Source organism: Nannospalax galili, unplaced genomic scaffold (genome assembly GCF_000622305.1).
Source record: "Nannospalax galili isolate Female #2095 unplaced genomic scaffold, S.galili_v1.0 scaffold662, whole genome shotgun sequence".
NCBI classification, from domain to species: Eukaryota; Metazoa; Chordata; class Mammalia; order Rodentia; family Spalacidae; genus Nannospalax; species Nannospalax galili.
The window spans coordinates 599,035-617,210 of NW_008347190.1; the positions used below are offsets into that span (position 1 = coordinate 599,035).

General features: G+C 44.8%; 1 protein-coding gene across 2 annotated transcripts in view; it reads right to left on the reverse strand.

The window, feature by feature from the left end:
- Nucleotides 1–17,687, reverse strand: part of Zfat (zinc finger and AT-hook domain containing) — a 185,856-nt gene extending 168,169 nt beyond the window's left edge. Inside the window, exons 1-2 of one of the 2 annotated variants that reach the window (XM_017800788.2) lie at nucleotides 17,514–17,687; nucleotides 2,141–2,371 (exon numbers count right to left, since the gene is read on the reverse strand). In XM_017800788.2, coding sequence (XP_017656277.1) covers nucleotides 2,141–2,371; nucleotides 17,514–17,673 — 391 coding nt within the window. In that variant the 5' untranslated portion in view covers nucleotides 17,674–17,687. Of the gene's footprint in view, nucleotides 1–2,119; nucleotides 2,372–17,513 lie in introns of both variants that reach the window. The other variant, XM_008843705.2, reaches the window with a different exon arrangement.
- Between the last annotated feature and the right edge of the window lie 489 nt (nucleotides 17,688–18,176).

The window sequence follows — 18,176 nt, forward strand, 5'->3', positions numbered from 1 at the left end:
AGAGAGAGAGAGAGAGAGAAAGTGTGTGAAAGAGACAGAGAAAGAGCGAGTGACACAGTGGTGCCCAGAACGTGCACCAGTGAATAACCATGGCCATCCAAGCTTCAGGTTCAATACAGTATGTGCCCAACCATAAGCAACTCCTTCTCAAACCATCTTTGGTTTTCCAAAGACCTGATGTTACAAACCAAGATAGAGCCCTCACTGAAACCACACATTCCCTGTCCACACCTCTTATGCTGCAGGACAGTTGCCCGCCCAGGGCCACCTTGGAATCCTGTCTGTTCTCTGTGCTAGCACACAGCATAAGGCTCACATACCAGCCTGCAGCCATATCAGGATCTTGGTCTGCTATTTGTGCTAGCATACACCTAGGTAAAGTTCAGAAGATCACCCTGAGAACTCTTCAGGAGATTGGAACAATGTCTTAATCAATGCCACAGATGCTGGTAATGAGCCCTGGCCACCTACCTGGACACTTATTAATTATAAATTGATGATTACTAAACAATTCACCACATCTGTTCTGGGATTTTACACATCAAGCATCTTGCTTTACTACTGGCAGATATTTACAATACAGAAGTTAAGAAGGGGGATTCAGAGGATGCCTGGGTTCAAAGGCCAGGTCTCCTTGCTACCTAACAGACACCAAGCAAATTCTGTCACCTCTCTGTGTCCCAGTGTCCTGTCTTTGGAACAGGAAGGATGACATCAGCTGTGACAGCAGACAGGGCAGTAAAGCTTACTGGGTCTACTGCTATGGCACGTACTATCCCAAGCCCTGAACAAGTCCTGTCTCATTTCATACTCAAAGCAACCATATAAATCAACCTTACTTTTATTCCCATGTCACAAGTGAGGAAACTGAGGCAACAAGAAGCTAGTAAGGCTGGAGCAGACTCCAGCCCTGACCACGTGCTGAGCAGCCTGGGCTCTGACGCAGCACACTAAGCACAGCACAGTCCACTGGGAACTTCTGAAATATGGGAGTGGCTTGGAGACAGGGAAAACGGTGCGAGCATCAAACCACCAGGCCCCAGCAGAAGCCATGATGTCCTGACTCTCCTAAGACAGTCCTCTATGGATGAGCCCTACCATAGGACCCACTCCATGCTCAGTCACCCTCTCTCAGCTCCACCTGGAAGTTGCTTCATGGGGCTGGAGAGATGGCTCAGCAGCCAAAAGCACTGGCTGCTCTTGCAGAGGACCCTGGTTCAGTTCCCAGCACCCACATGGAGGCTCACAACCACGTGTAACTCTAGTCCCAGGGAGTCTGATACCTTCTTCTGGCCCCCAAGGGCATGGAATGACAGTAAACTTACATACATGCAGGCAAAACACTCATACACATAAATTTTACTTTTTTTAAAAAAAAAGAAGTTGCACTGGGCCTGGTGGCGCACACCTTTAATCCCAGCACTCGGGAGGCAGAGGTAGGCGGATCTCTGTGAGTTCAAGGCCAGCCTGGTCTACATAGTGAGTTCCAGGACAGCTGGAGCTACAGGGAGATCCTGTCCCAAAAAGATTTAAAAAAAAAAAAAAGTTGCTTCAGAGCTGAAGCCAAGCCAGGAACAGAGCCAGAGGGAGTAAGTGATGTCATTTCCTTCAAGAACATGCACCACAATGTAGTCCTCAGTCACTAGTGGCCAATCAGTCCCACCTCCACATGAGGCCCTGAACATCCTAGTCACTGTACACTGCTCACTTGGCCCCATCCATCCACTGAGATATCCCCCTGTCTCACACTCCAACGTGGCCCTGGTCCACTACCTTTCTATCAGAATGCTTTCTCTTGGTGAACACCCCTAATACTGTATCCAAAAGCTCCTTGCTCTCCAAGCACATAAGCTCTCCGAGGTAGAAACTGAGTTTTACCATCTCTGTAATCGCCACAGCTCCTCTCAAGGCACCCCTAACCTGCTGCCACAGGCGTCATCTACTGCACGACACCACCACTCTAAGTACGAGTCTCAGGAGCAGGAAGCAACAATGAGGGAAGCAAGCACTTCTCCAGATGGAGAGACCCGCAAACAGCACACTACTCCCAAAGAACAAACCGCAAAGCAGATATTGGCAGTTACTGCATGCTGTAAGAATCTGACACGGTGGCGCTAACCTGCATCTCCTTCCTCCTCACCCAGATTCAGCACAATGATGCAGATGTGTTTGCGCAGTTGTCGCGCGTTGGAGAACTTCCGGCAGCATTTGTTGCACTCCAGGCTGCTGGGCGCCAGGCTGCTTCCTTCCTCTGGAGCCACGGGACCATCTCCACCGGAGCTCACAAGGCTGTCTGCCATCTCCTCTTCAGCACTGGGCTTCTTCGTGGAACCTTTAGGCCTGCCTCTCTTCCTCTTCATGACCAAGAACTCTACAAAGGAAACAAGAGGGCAGGAAGGCAGTTATACAAGGCGGCCAGGCAGGGCAGGTACTTGACTTCTAGTGTGAGACTGCGGTCATGTTCTGTGCTTCATTGAAAATGAAAATTCTGAAGGACTTGCCGACACTATCAGCTGCAAACTTCATCTTTCATGCTATTTCCATGGCCTTTGTCTACTGATGGGCAACTGATGCTGTAACATTCTGCTTCAGGACTACCAAATGGCCAGAGACTTTGCACACGCTCCTTCTATAAAGCAGAAGGGTGGGGTTTCAAGTAGTGACAATGGCTACCCGACTACAAAGTCTGCCCCTCATTAACCACCACTTCCACTAAATCCAGTTCTCAGAAGTACTTCATGACTTCTTTGCAGAAGGTTCTCAGGGACTGCTGAGAGTGTCACCCTCCTAATAAGTTATGCAACTGTTCTGATTATTTCAAGATTCACACTATCCTGGTGAGAAAGAGAAAAAATAATTATAATGTAAAGTTGAAATTATAGGGTAAAAGACAATAATAATATTTTTCAAGTTTCCTAGCGACCTGGAGATTTTTCAGTGGCATGAATGAGCTGCTCAGAGCAAGTTCCAAACCATGTTCCAACAGCACTCCTGTTCATTAGCGTTCATCCTGAAGACACTCACCTCCTGATGAAGGTGCAATGAAGGAGGGAACAGAATCAGCGGACAGAGCTGAACACAGTCATGTGAAGAGGGAATGACATGTCTAGAGGGCCCCTGAGACGGTCCAAGCAGGAGCCACCCCAGCCTGGCTGATAACCCCAGTGCCAGAACTGGCCATCTGTCTCATGCATGATTATCTAGATAGCTCTTTTAAACCAGAACCTCAGGGTTGAGGGGGAGGGTAGTAGGGGATCTCTCTCTCTCTCTCTCTCTCTCTCTCTCTCTCTCTCTCTCTCTCTCTGTCTCTCTGTCTCTCTGTCTCTCTCTCTAGCTAACACACTACATGAAGAAATACCAGCCACTTTACCCACTGACCCACTGCTAGTATTGTGGGGACCCTTTCATTAAGAGGGTCACCTGTGCCCACAAGTCAGGGAGGGGGGTAATGGGGCAGAAGTCTGTAGCCCAGAGCAGCATGCCTACAGGTGCTCCAAACACGGCAGCCCACCTCCACCCATGTTCCAAGCAGGGAAACTGGGCATCAGAATGGGGCAGGAAATTTCCCAGGAAGGGTATGCCCCCCATGGGTGCAGTTTCTACAGAGTCGCAAGACCAAGGGCAGGTCAGCACTAACTGAGGGCCCAAGTCATGGACTTCTCTAGTCACAACAGCCTGCACGTTTTCGGGCTTTACTTCGTCTCTCAGGGCATTTGGGATGAGAAGAATGGGTGGAATGGTGCTTAAGGACAGGGAAATGCGCTTTGAGCAGACAATCAGGCAACACACTCAAGCCTTTGGTCTCTTTGCCAGCACCGGATCCCACCAAGGACAGATAGGTTCCAGGAGGACTAGCCCCTGGGCATTGAAGGCTGGGGAAAGAACGAGACCAGTAAGAGAATAAGAACAAATCCTTCCCGTCAAAGCCTTGAAAACTTTTCCTATTATTTTTACAACACAGGCAGGGGCAGCAATTAACATCAGAGAAGCAGAATAAGCAGAGTCTATGAAACACCCACCTCACATCCCATCAGTGGAGCTGCAGAAACCTGGACCATAACAGCTTCCTGGAGTCTGCAGCCCAGTTCTAAGCCTGTAACAAGCAGTGTCCTACTGTGCAGAGACTGCTGTCTAAATGTTCTTGAGTGAGCAGCTGTGCAGAGGAGATAAATTTAACCCCCAGAGGTTAACCCCTGTCCAGGATGACTTGAAAGTGACCCTCAGGTCTAATGTCCTTCCTGATGGCCTGTGTGTATTTTCCTGGGAGCTTTGGCCCTGGGTGGTTTATGATGGCAACTCTAGAACTTGACTCAGGAGCTCTGACTTTTAGAGGGACTAGAGGGAGAGGTATTACGAACTCCAGGAGGACAAAGACTACAATGGTCAATACATCCTTGATGCCCGGATTGAAATTGTAGACAATGAAAGCTCGAGTGACTTGCTGGGTGACTCTTCATCTTGTCATGCACTAAAACAGGAGGGAGGGGTAGCACCCCACACTGCAGGGAACCTGAAAGTGTCCCTGAGGGCCTCCCAGTCCTCTGCTGTAATCCCAGTGTAGGACTTTACTGAGTTCTACAACTTGCAAATTATTGAGCCTGACAGAGATGACAGAGATCCCTAAATTTGTTAACTAGCAGTTCAGAAAGGGTAGTGCATCCCCCCTGAACTTGTGGCTGATGTCATAAGCCTTGGGTAGACTAGTCTTGTAGAGAATTGTGCTGTAACCTAGAGAACTGGGGAGTTCAGTAGCAGGTGCCCCATACTTTCTCCAAAGAGAGCCAGGCACATACTATGCAAGAGCAGTGCCTTCTGTGAGTGAGCTAGTGTGCTCACACACAGTGGGAGCACAGCACAGTGGGCCCCAGGGCACTGTCTATGAATCTCTAAGCCTATGAATTGGAGACTCCATGCAGGCAGAATTGTCCTCCTGATTATGCTTCATAGCCCTCAGCACCTAACCCAGTGTCCTGACCCTACAGAGCCAGATGGACTAAGCGAACGAGCAGTATGGAATCTGGTGGTTAAGTTAGAACATAAAATCAGCACTGAATGCTTCAGAAAGCCTCCAACACAACAGCAACAAAACTCATCTTCCATCCCCTACATCCATAATTCAGATCTTCAAAACCAATTAGTTAGCTAAAAATGAAATATTCATAAACGAACTTGGAATAATTTAAGTTCTGAAAACGAGTTGCTGCTATCAACCACCCACATTTCTCAAAGAGCTGAGAATTCTGGAGCTGGGCAAGGAAACCACGCAGTGCCAAGTCAAAGCGTCAAATGGACCTGCCTGAGATTCCTCCTCTTCTTCCCCGCTGAGTTCTTTGCCTCAATCTGTCACTGAGCTCTGGGACCTTTGTCCTGAAGGTATCTGTCCATCCACATCTGCACAGGATCTTGCGACCCCAGTCTTCTGATGCAGGCTTCTCCTGCCTCTGGCCCGTCTAACTCTAGCACTTTATGGTATTCTGGATGAATGTGCCCCACAATCCTCAGACCAGGTATTATGAACACCGTCCTGCAGGCAGGACCTGTCATTGCCTTCTCAAAGTCAGAGCAGCTCTGACTGCTCACACTCTCAAGGCCTTCCTAAGATCAGCTCTATCAATATCCCCTCATATAAGGAGAGAAGGGAGAGGCTATTAGACCCTCACTTAAGATTCTAGCACTCCATCCTGTACCAACCTCCCAGATGCACATGGTCCAAGGAGGTGCTAAAGTGCACAGGAGGGAGCAGAAGAGAAAGGAAGAGGGTAGGCTCCACCCATGCAGCTGCAAGGGGACTGTCACCCATGCAGAGGTGGGACTTTTCAGTGCAGTAGCTGTGCTCCTGTAAGTAAACCCAAGAAACTCAATGGTTCACCACGATGGATTAGAGTCAGATCATTGCTTTGTTCTGTCACGCTGCCCTATTTGGGATAAATAGACTGTTTATGTCTCTCCAGAAAAGTAACACAACACTAGGCTTTCTCTAGCCCTTTAGAACATGGTTCTCTCTCTCTCTCTCTCTCTCTCTCTCTCTCTCTCTCTCTCTCTCTCTCTCTCTCTCTCTCTCTCTCGTACACACACACTCACACTCACACTCGGACCTTCAGTCTCCCGTTTCTCCTTCCACTGCACAGCGCAGTTCCCCAGACCTTGCTAAACATGCACACATAAGCCTGTCTTGTTCTCCTTACCTGTGACCACCTCCTTCCCACCAGATCACCCTAATTCACATCCCAGGATCCCAGGTCCAGATCAAATCACAGCACCTTCTCCAGGAAGCTGCCATCAACTGAAGCAGAACAAGGCATCTCCTTGCTTGGCTTGTGTCACAACACGACCCACACAACACGGAATGTGTACTCAGCCACAGTTTCCTGAGTCTTTTTCTCTCTACTATAAATCCTGGGGACTGAGCTGACTTTTTAATTCCTAAGTCTCACAGAGTGTCAGGCAGAGCTGGAGAAGGGAAAACACAATAAACAGATGCTTGATCAGAGTGTGATGACAGGAAAAGAGACTTTTGGAGAGTAAGTCATCATGTCTTGTATCCCAAGTTTGCAAGAAGAAGAAAGGGATTGAGCCATAGTGTCTCTGAGCACGTCTCTGAATCAACAGCTTGGGGACAACTTCCTCTTAGTCAGAAAACTGCCCTTGTAGATCTAAGGCCAAAAATTGACAAAGGACAGAAAGAATTGGGTAAGTTTTTAAATTAAGTAAGAACCCAACAGGAACATGATGAAAAAATGGCCCAGCATCATAAAAAATTTAATAATGTGAGCCTTTTCTTTGTCCATCACTAGGTTTGTGAGACACTTCCCCAGCTATTATCTCATATCAGCCTTACAAAAACCTTGAGAGATAAGTGTAGCAAACATAATATCCTCAGTAGGATGCGAAGGAAAGACCCCAAGGTTCCGGTGGCTTAGCACACTTCTCCACAGCAGCTGCTGAGCACGCAGAACTGGGCCAAGGACTTCTTTATTTTCTACCAAAAACCTTGCTGACGAGGCCCCCAGAGCTCAGTGATGAAGGTCAGCTGTACAAATCTGGGTGAACCTAGTGTGTGGTGCAGAGAGCACTACGTGGAGTTAGGCAAGCCCAGATTCGATGCCCCTGCACAGAACAGTGTCCATTATATAGCCCGTTCTAAAAGTGGCCCTCCAATAACACCCAGGGGCATACTAGGATGATTGACAGGATGGCATCAGTTTGCTATTCTGGCTATACTCCTTAATACTCTGATGTGCACTGTCTTTGTTAAGCTGCAGCCTTCCCAACAGGCCACTGTACGATAATATGACTCCTAAATGTGCATGCGTCACTGTTCATCCTGGCTTGATAGCATTCTCACTGATTTCTTCATTTTAAAATAGCTCACACATGAAGAAACCAACGTAGAATTAAGGTCACGCTGACTTTACTGTGGCTGTGCTGCGGATAAACAGCCAGCATTCTCATGGGGCAGCTCAGTCTCCAGCCACACTAGCTCCACATCCCAGAAAACCCAAGAGGACTGACATTGGAGGGCCCTGACTGACACTGTAGTCAATCTCCCTGACATTTATTTTCACAGTTTAGGAAGCAAGAGCAGAGACAATGAGTTATTTATCAGAACCCAGGGAGGGTGAGCCTTTTAGGTTTCTGAAGAGTGCGACACCCCTCTCTGGGCACAGACTGTGTTCTGGTGTACAGCACAGCCAAAGCACTGAGGCACCTGAAGCCAGGCTCCTTGCAGCTTAGTCAGCCTCACTGTGGAAATGAAGCAATAACCAACAATGCTGACACCCATGCATGAAAGGCTAAGCTAAGGCTGGGCATGATGGTGTACACTGTCAATCCCAGGATTGGGAGGCAGAGGCAGGCGGATCTCTATGAGATAGAAGCCAGCCTGGTCTACATAGTAAGTTGCAGGCTAGCTGGGGTTACAGGTTAAAAAATAATAATAATAATTAAAAGTACCTAGGCTAACCGTTTTACACACATTTAATCCTCAAAGGCATCAGCAGCACTATCCTCACTTACAGTTGAGATTTGCTCAGTGGTTAAGAGCATTTACTTGGTGCTGTTGTAGAAGACCTGGATTTGGTTCCCAGCACCCACATGAGATGGCTCACAACTGCCTATAACTCCAGTTCCAAGGGATCTGATGCCCTCTTCTAGCCTCCATAGGAACTGGCATGTATGTGGTACCCATACATACACATATAAAATAAATAAATAAATTTCTGGGTTTCAAAAGCAAAGAAAGAAAATGGAGACTTGCAAAGATTCGTTAATATATCCCAAGGTCACAGAACTAGTCAGTGACAGAGGTAGGATTTGAACACAGTCCTGTTTGGTTCAGCCAGTGAACCCCATAACCATGTTAGACAACACATTCCTGCATCCATTCAGAATGGCTTTACCTATAACAAATTCCAGAACAGACAATATAACAGACTCCAATTTTGGATGTCAACCTCTCTAGGAAGCCCCTTTTTACCATCAAGCCAGAGCACGTGACCCCCACGTGAACAGCCCAGACTTAGCAGCCCCCCCAAAGCACTCACTCACTGCATTCAAGCATCTTTTGGCTACCTGCCATCCACCAGAGAAGCACAACTAACAGACACAGCACCTGGGACCCCTGGTCCCCTCAGTACCAAGCATAGCACCCAGGCACACAGCAGAGCCACAGTGGGCAGTGAATAGAGAAGCAGAGGGGGAAAGGAAAGGGAGGGGAAAGGTGAGGGAACAGGAAAAGCTCCTACTGAGGGGTCTGAAAAAGGGGGGAAGACTGAACAGCCAAGAGAGTTCTTGGGAGACCCGTGTAAATTCTTCCTTACGTGAGTCCTACACTGTTCTCCACACACACAGTATCAGCATACACACACAATGCATATATCAGTCACATATATGTGTGGACACAGATAGACTTAAAGACACACAACAGCCCATATTTCACAGTCAGTCTCGGTCTCTCTCTCTCTCTCTCTCTCTCTCTCTCTCTCTCTCTCTCTCATGAACTTGGTCCATTGGGCAATTTTGTTTCCTGGACCACAGCCAGAGTTTTGATGTGTAAGAGGGAAGAAGTGAAAGGTCATTCTGCAGACCACTTCCTCTGTGAGCAAAAAAGATTAAAGGGCTATAAAATAAACCAGAGGATTTAGGAACCTTCATGTTTTAAAGGGAGACAAAAATAATAAATCAATTACTACTCAGTTAAAACTTTAATTAAACCATTTCGAGTATCTCTCAAGTTAAAATGAATTGTGAAGGTTAAACCTGAATGGAAATCATTACAGAGAAACTAAGTCTATGCAAGCCTCAGACTTTATGGACAAGAGAAAAAGAACTTGGGGCTCTTAGTGAAAGACTTGAAGACATTTTCTCACAGTAAGAAGCTGAGTTTAATTAAAGTCTTAAGAAATACTTTTAAAAATTAAACTATACAAGCAATTGATCTTCCACTAAATACAACAGAAAGAGATATAATGTACTCAGGAAGAATTTAAGTCAAAAGTAAATCATATCATGAGGGAAAAATAGCCTGCAAAAGCAGCCTGGGGATCAGAATCTGATTATGCAGTTGTCCCCTTGTTATCCAAAGTTTCACTTTTTATGATTTCAGTTCTCCAAGATCAACTATGATCCAAAAACATCATTTCAGAACTAGACAATTCTCATAGTGTGATGGAATCTCTAGTCTTCTGTTTCCAACCTTTGTAGGGCATGAGTCATAGCTTGATTCCACATACACACCCTGACTGCTTCACCATATTCAGAAAAAGCATTTTATAAAGCACAGTATTCACTTCCTATAAAAAAAAATACTCAACAAACTAAATGTAGAATTTCCTTAACATAATGAAGGATATGTTTTTAAAAAAATAAACACAGCTAACATAATACTTACATGCGTAATGGAAACTTCCCCCTAAGATCAAGAACAGGACCAAGATGCCTGTCCATGGCATTTGTATTTGGCATTGAACTGAAGCTCTATCAGAAGAGTTAAGCAAGAAAATAAAATACAAAAGAATAAAATGAAACTATCTGTACTCACAAAGTAACAAAATCATATCAGGAATGCAGTATATGCACAATACATAATCTTTGGAATCCACTAAAATATTAGATGAATGAAAAGATTTGAATTGGTGAGATGGTTTAGTGAGTAGCATGCCTGTGTTCACATTAGACAGCCTGAATGTGATCACTGGTTCCTGCACAATGGCAGGAGAGAAATGACTCCCAAATGCTGTTCTCTGACCTCCCAATACATGCTGTGGCATATGCAGACATTTGTGCATGCACACAAGCACACACGCACGCATGCACGCACGCACGCACACACACACACACACATTAATTTTTTTAAAAGATTCAATATGTTCCAGTCTATCAGACCAAATAACAGTGGTATTTATAACTTAGTAATGTGCAATCTGAGAAAGCAGAAATTAAGGAGATGGTTTCCTTTACAATACTATTAAAAAGAAAAAATAATTGTACGCAAATGCAACCAGCAGACTACATTTGTACACTGAAAACTCAAAACATTGTTGAAAGAAAATTAAAAACCTAAGTAAATGGAAAGCCATCAATGTTCATGAATATGAAGGCTTAATATAACTAAGCTGGTAACTGTGCCCAAGTTGACCTACAGGTCCATACAATCGTTCTTAAAACTCTAACAGTCATTTTAAGACACAATTTGATGCTAGAATTCTTATGGAATTATAAGAAATCCTAGAAAGCCAAATCAATCTTGATAAAGAACAAAGTCAGAAGACACACATCCCCTTCCTCAAACATACTTCAAGCAGAAGGTACCAACATAATATGGTATGAGAAAGAAGACACACAGGCCAATGGAAAGAAATGCAGCCCAACCATCTACTGTCAAGTTTTGGAGACAAGGGTGCTAAGACCATTTTCTGGGGAAAGAATAGCCTTGTCAACAAATGGTGCTGGTACAAATGTATACATACATGTAAGAAAATGAATTCAGAAACTTTATCTCACCATTAGCAAAAATTAATTTAGAATGGACAAAGATATAACCCCATCTCAACATCATTAGTGATCAAGGAAATGTAAACCAAAGTTACCATGAAGCCAAATGTGGTAGCATCTGCTTCTAATCCTGGCAATGAGGATGCTGAGACAGGAGGATAACTGCAAGGCCACCCTGAGTTGCCTCAGGAGACCCTATCTCACACACTAAATAAACAAGTTAATAAGACAGCAGTCTATACTGCTAGGGTGGTCATAATTCAAAAGATGAAAATGTAACACTGGCAAGAATGTGAAAATCTGAGATACTTCATACACTATTGATGAAAACGCAAAATGGTGCATCTGCTGTGGAAAAGTGACATCATCAAAAAGTTTGACCTAGGAGGCTGGAGAGATGGCTCAGTAACTAAAAGCACTTGCTCTACAAGCATGAGGACCTGTGTTAAATCGCAGGAGCCCATGTAAAAAGCTGGGCCTAGGCCTAACCAAAATGGGAAGATTCGGGCAGATTCCAGGTAGTGAGACCTGTCTCAAGGCAAAAGAGAAGGACACCAGACATCCTGCTCTGGCTTCTGCACTGCACTCACACAGGCATGCACACCACACCTTCACACAGGCATGCACACCGCACCCTCACATAGTCATACACACCACACACTCACGTGTATGCACCACAGCATACACATACACACCACTCACACACACACACACATACACACACACACACACACACACACAGCCTCACAAAAGTTTAAATACAGAATTGCCATATGACATAGCCATTCTATTCCTTGGTATACACTCAAGAGACAAGAAAACATATTATTCACATAAAAATCTGTACACTGATGTTCATAGAAGAATTATTTGCAAAAGCCAAAAACTGGAAACAAGTGAAATGTCCATCAACAATGAATAGACAGACAAAAGGAGGTCTGTCCAGCCACTGAAATACCACTCATCCATAAAAAGGAGCAAAATACTGACGCATGCTGCAGCATGAATAACCACAACAACAGGATACCAAGTGAAGCAGCTAGACACAAAAGGCCACACACTTTATGACTCCTGTTTGCATGAAACTTGCAGACCATGGACACGCACAGGGACACAGGTAGGTTAGTGAGTTCTAGGGTAACAGGAAGGGAGAAAGGAGGATGTGACTGCATGGTGGGTAGAAGTGATAAGACGGTTCTAGAAACAGGTAGTTGGATAGTTGGCACAACATTATGACCATGCTTAACACCACTGAATTTATACTTCAATATTGTTAATATGGTGAGATTTCATGTCAATTTTATCTCAAAAAAGACAAGCAAAGATAGAATTTTAATTGGAAAATGAATTATAAGATTAATACTTGAAATACAGCAGAAAAGGACAAGAGCGTGGGAGACAATGACATGAGTATAAAGGCAGAGAAGGGTGAGCATGAGCTCAACTTAGCAAATTTCAGGTGCAGAACAGCACTTTGTGAACATCTGTACTAGTTCTTTCTTATGTCTGCATGATATTTCTTTCTATAAGTAATGTGTAATGCACTCATACTTTCTTGATGCCGTATCTCTTCTCTCCAATTCTGTGCTAGTATAAATGGTATACCATGAACACTATACGTTGTATATTTATGTGGGCTCTGGTCCTCCAAGAACTACTTGTGCTCATTTACAAGTCTGCCGGGTTCTATCAGAATGCTCTCTAAAACAGTCTGACAATTTACATTCTACTGGGATATAGGAGCACTATGTTCCTGTATTTGTATCAACCAAGGATACTATCATGTGTTCACAAGCTTTTGAAAATCTGACAGTAAAAAAATAAAAATGCCAAATCATTTTAATTTTTGTTCTGATTGTCACTAGCAATGTTTGGGTGACATCACTGAAGCTTCCTGAGGAGTGCCCAGTGGAACAGAGCACACCATCCAGGAGACATAGGGAGGCAGCAAGGTCAACAGTTAGAAAGCTGAGGGTGACAATTTCAAAGGGTGATGCCTAGGTCTGGCATACTGGGAAGGAGATGCACTATGTATCAGGCAGGCCCTGTGCTACAGTATAAGGGCACTGGCCTACAGAGAGTGTGGTGCCCTGAATGAGAATGTTTGCATAAACTCAGGTATTAGAAAACTGGTCTCCAGCTAGTGTTTGGGGAAGTTATGGAACTTTCAGGATGTGAAGCCTTGCTGGAGGAAGTGAGTAACTAGGGGTAGGCTTTGAGAGCTCATGGCTTCACCCCACTTCCAGTTCAGTCTCTTTACTTCCTTGTGTGACTGAGATGTGAACTCTCAACTTCCTGCACTAATCACCTGCTGCCAGGCCTCCCTGGCCATTATGGACTCTCCCTCTGGAACGATAAGTCAAAATTAACTCTTCCATAAGTCACTTTGATGCTATCATAGCAACAGAAAGTAACTAACACAGAAGTTGGTACCAGAGAGTGGGCTGTTGGTATAACTCGACCATGTTATTTTTTTGGAGGAATGTGGAAGACTTTGGAACTCTGGACTAGAAAAGCAGTTGAATGCTGTAAACAGAGCTTAATGGGCCATTCCAGTAGGAGCCTGGAAGACAGCAGTGCTCTGAACAATACAGATGAGAGGTGCCTGGCTCATAAGACTTCAAAGGAGAGCAAGGCATCTAGGACAGAGGTCATTCATGTGATATTTGGAAAGAAAAAAAAAATCTGTTTTCTACCCATGTTCTGAGAATTTAAGTGAGGCTAAATTTAAAACTAATGGACTAATTTCTTTGGCAGAAGAAATTTCAAGACAGCCTAACACTGAGTCTGCAACGTGGTTATTACTGATAACTCTTATGTAGGTCTACAGAAGAGGGAGAAGGACAGAAATATAAAAATGGACAGTCTGGAGAGAAAAAAAAGAGTACTAGGAAGTTAACTGTTACAGCCAACTTTTGCATGTGCTGCAAAAGAGGCTGAAACTGCTAAAGAAATAAGTGCCGTTAAGGAAAAGTGTCCTGGAAGGGTGCCCTCAGGGGAAGGCTCCATTCAGGGAAGCCTCCAACTTATGAAAGGAGAAAGCCTACGGGACTGCTTGCTCCTCAAAAGCAATTGCTTCAACATATGGAAGTTGTCAATAGTGTGGTCAAAGAAGACCAAGGTCCATCCTAAGGTAACAGTCAGCCTTGGCAGTACTGTCCATGTGCTAATGGCTTTGGCCTAATGAAAGATGCAAGAGAGAGGGGGTCATGAGTTCATCCCCCCTGGCTTCTAAGAGCTGCTGGGACCAGGCAACATGTGGCAGGGCTGGAGTCCATGCAATGCTGAGAGGCTGTAAAAGTGAAGCCTGGGTTGCAGTGGAGATTCCAAGATGTCAGAGTTGCCAGAGCCAGGAGAGAACTGCTGCATGCAGGGAGTGGAACCAGACCATGAGAAAGATAGATGTTTCAGACAGCAAGTTTGGAGGAGCAGAGTCATCCAAGCCCTTTGGAACTAAAGCACCAGACATAGGTCATGGAGCTACACTGTTTAGTGTTTGCTCTGCTTGGTTTTAGTCTTGCTTTGGTCCAGTATTTCCACACTATGCCCCAGTTCCTGCCTTTTGGAACAGAAATGTATATTCTGTGCCATTATGTGTCAGATGTATGTAATATTTTTTTTTTTACAATTAAGAGATTACCTTGAGTCTCAGAAGAGATTTTGGACTTTGGACTTTTGAACGGTATAGAGACTGTCAAAAACTATGGGGATTCCTGAAGTTGGACTAGAAGCATTTTGCATTATGATATAGCCATGAGCCTACGGAGGCCATGGAGTGTAATATGGTGGTTTGAATTCCTACATACCCACAGGCTTGGGTATTTGAACACTTGGTCTCCAGCTGGTGGCACTGTTTAGAGAGGTTATGAAGCTTGTAGAATATGAAGCCTTGCTGGGAGAAGGATATCACTGGGGGCAGGCAAAAGAAAGCAACACGAACACAGTGAACACACAAGGAAGGACTGAGCTGACACTCACAGTGGGGTTCTGGAAACAGGAGGAAGGACTCTAACCCCACACATGGCCAGTACCAAGTCCTTCCAGGTCATTCCAAGCTGATTAAGGCTGAGGAGCATGCAGGAGTACCTGGACAAAGCCATTATGAGAAGCTAGCTTCCCAGACAGAGGAGTGACCTTGTCTTTGATCAACTTCTGGTTCCTAGCAGCTGGACCTTAGATGATGAAGGGAGAAGATGTCCATGGGGGACTGATGTGAGAGCAGGAGTCAAAGACCAGTCGTACCATCAAGACAGAAGGAGGTCTTGAATGGATGGTAGCATCTTTCATTAGCAATGATAAAGAGGGTGTTCTAATTACTTTTCTGTTACTGTCATAAAATGGACCAAAAGCACCTTGGGAAAGAAAGGGTTTATTTGGCTATAGGTTAGAGTCTATCATGGAGGGAAGTCAAGGCAGGAACCTGGAGACAGGAACTGAAGCAAGTCCATGGAGGAACGCTGCTTACTGGCCTGCTTCCTCTGGCTTTCTTATATAGCCCAAGCCTACCTGCCCAGGGATAGCATCACCCACAGTGGGCGGGTCCTCCTATATCAATCAGCAATTAAGAAGATTCTGCTCTACAGATATGCCCACAGGGGCAGACTGATGGAAAAAATTCCTCAAACAAGGCTCCCTCTTTCCTGGTGACTCTAGTTTGTGTCAAGTTGGCAAAAAACAACCGGCATATAGGGGAAGGATAGAGACAGAGTACACATCTCACAAAGCACCAGAGCACAGAACTCCCAGTAACATCACATCTGCGTCACTGTCTTTTCAATTCTTATTTATAAAAGCAAAAATGCAAAATTATTTTCCCTCTTTAATTACAGTTCATTTCAATAAGAAAAATCTTAAGCAGCACTCAATGAAGAGAAATAAAACCTTTGAAAGAACCATTTACAAAGTGCATTTCATGTTAATCCATGTGATTTCTATATGCCTGGCTAATCTGATCAAACAAACAGCCCATTTTTCTGAGCTAATGAACTGTTCAATCCAGAGGCAGATTATTCTTAACTGGAACCTGTGTCCCCAGGGAAGCCTGAGGCTTGGAAGGCTCAGCAGGAGAGCTCACTGGTAGCTTCTCTCTGGAGTCAGTCCTAGCCTGGCAGGGCAGCAAACATGAGGCCCCTGGTGCCCAGAGAACCTGACTCTTAGTGCCTTTGTTTTTCCCTCAAAGCAGATACCTCAACATACCCTTTGTTTTTCCTCAAAGCAGAGACCCAACCTTCCACTGCATGTTGAGAGGTGACTATGGGTGACTTTTCTCCTCCTACCTGCTTCTCTGTGAGGAAAGAGGACAGCCTGCCCCGAGGCCTGCAAGGGTAGAGGCAGGCACACGGCTACCATCACATGAGGGAGATACTGACCCAAAGCAATTCCTCCTCCTTTGCCCATTTCAAGTGCTGGGTTTTCTTAGTTTCTCACTATGTGACACAAATAGTAACAAGCAGAATTTTCTACCTTCTCAACAACTTAATCATCTGTCGGATATATTTCTCTAGCACCCTAGGAATGGGCCAGAGGGACTTATTAACCAAACATTTTTTGTCTGCAGTCTCTCCTTGTTAACAGTGTCCAACAGATGATCAATAAGCCAGACTGTTTAGAAATGCCAGTCTGAATATTCCCAGGAAAGCAACTGTTTGATTAGAGTGGCTAATGAGCCCTCAATGGGACATTTACTGCCACAGACTGGCTTCTGCTCAGGAGGCAGGCTGCCGTCCCTCGTCATATAAAAAGAGTTTTGTGGGGGATTTTTTCCAAGTCTTGTTGCAGCTGTTCCTCCTGTACTATATATTTTCCTTACTGTCTGTGGGGACCTAATTACAGTGCCTGGTTGGCTTCTCTAACCCACGGCACCTGCTGTATCTGGTACTGTTCAGGGACAGAGGTAGAGCTGCTGTAGACAGATGTGTCTCACTTTGCCCAGTGACTGAGAACCTTAGGATGCTGTGTGAATCTGGGCTTCACAGCTTGAACCTTCCTTTAGGTTGATACTATGAGCCTGGAGATGCTGTTTCTTTTATATATAGAACTATTGATCATCTATAGCGATATCTTAATTGTCTTCTGTGCACCATCATAGATGCTGTAGGCGCAGTCTCTGATTGAATCTGAATATTTGTTTTCATTTTTCAGATAAAGTAAAGTAAGGGTTAGAAAAGGAACTTCGTTTTCTTCAAATAATTCAATTGCTGAGTGACAGAGTGGGGCTCTACCCACACTGGTCTGAGGACAGGCTGCTGTTTATATAGCATCAGATACTGCCACCTCCATCCAAACATACATATACCCACCCATCCCCAACCAGGTACTGGAGGAATACCTACAGAGACTAAGGAATGGGCAATGCAAAGACCCAATCTTACAAGAGAAGACTGACATTCAGACAGTAATATAACTCCTGGATGTCGGATTCTCTAGATTTCTGTTGTGTCCATGAACCAGAAAGCTGGTTCATAGCATTCTAGAGTGTTCCTTCTCCACAGGCCCCTGCCCAGCATGCCTGCTGTCCTTACCATCTCCACTCTTGCTTGGGTTGGGAGGTTCAGGAGTACTTAGAGGTTTGAGGGGAATGATGATGTCATCCACATTAACCCCTTCTTCCCCGTGCTTCTCAGAAACGTGGGTCAGGAGTTCGGACTGATTTGGTGAGAAAAGATTACAGCATTTACACATGAAGATGGCTGTGTTTTCTGTAAGGAAAAAAAGGAAAATAATTGTATTTCCTCTTCACATAAACAATGATTACTCCCAAGAGCCAAAGAAAATAATGAAGGCTGCCGCACGAGCTGTCACCAGTCTCCTGAAGACTGCTCTACCGACACCTCAGGTGGCCATGATTCTAAGAAGATTCCTTTTTTCAGTACTGAAGAGTCAAACATGGACCTCCCTATGACCTGTATCCACTCATTAGCAGACCCCAAGCAAAACACAGTCAAATGAAACACAAGCACAGAACCTAGAAAGTTAATCCCTGCCCTCGGATGGATGAAACACACTAACGGTCACTCACATTCCAGACAGACTCTCTCAAAGCAGGTACAAGGAAAGGCTAACTAAAACAGTACTTCTCGAGAGCCAGGATCCTTTCAAAGACTGGCACAGGAACTAAAGCAATCTGCTGCTTTTTTTAAACCACTTATTTCTTACTTAAAGCATTATCACTGTTCACAAAAATG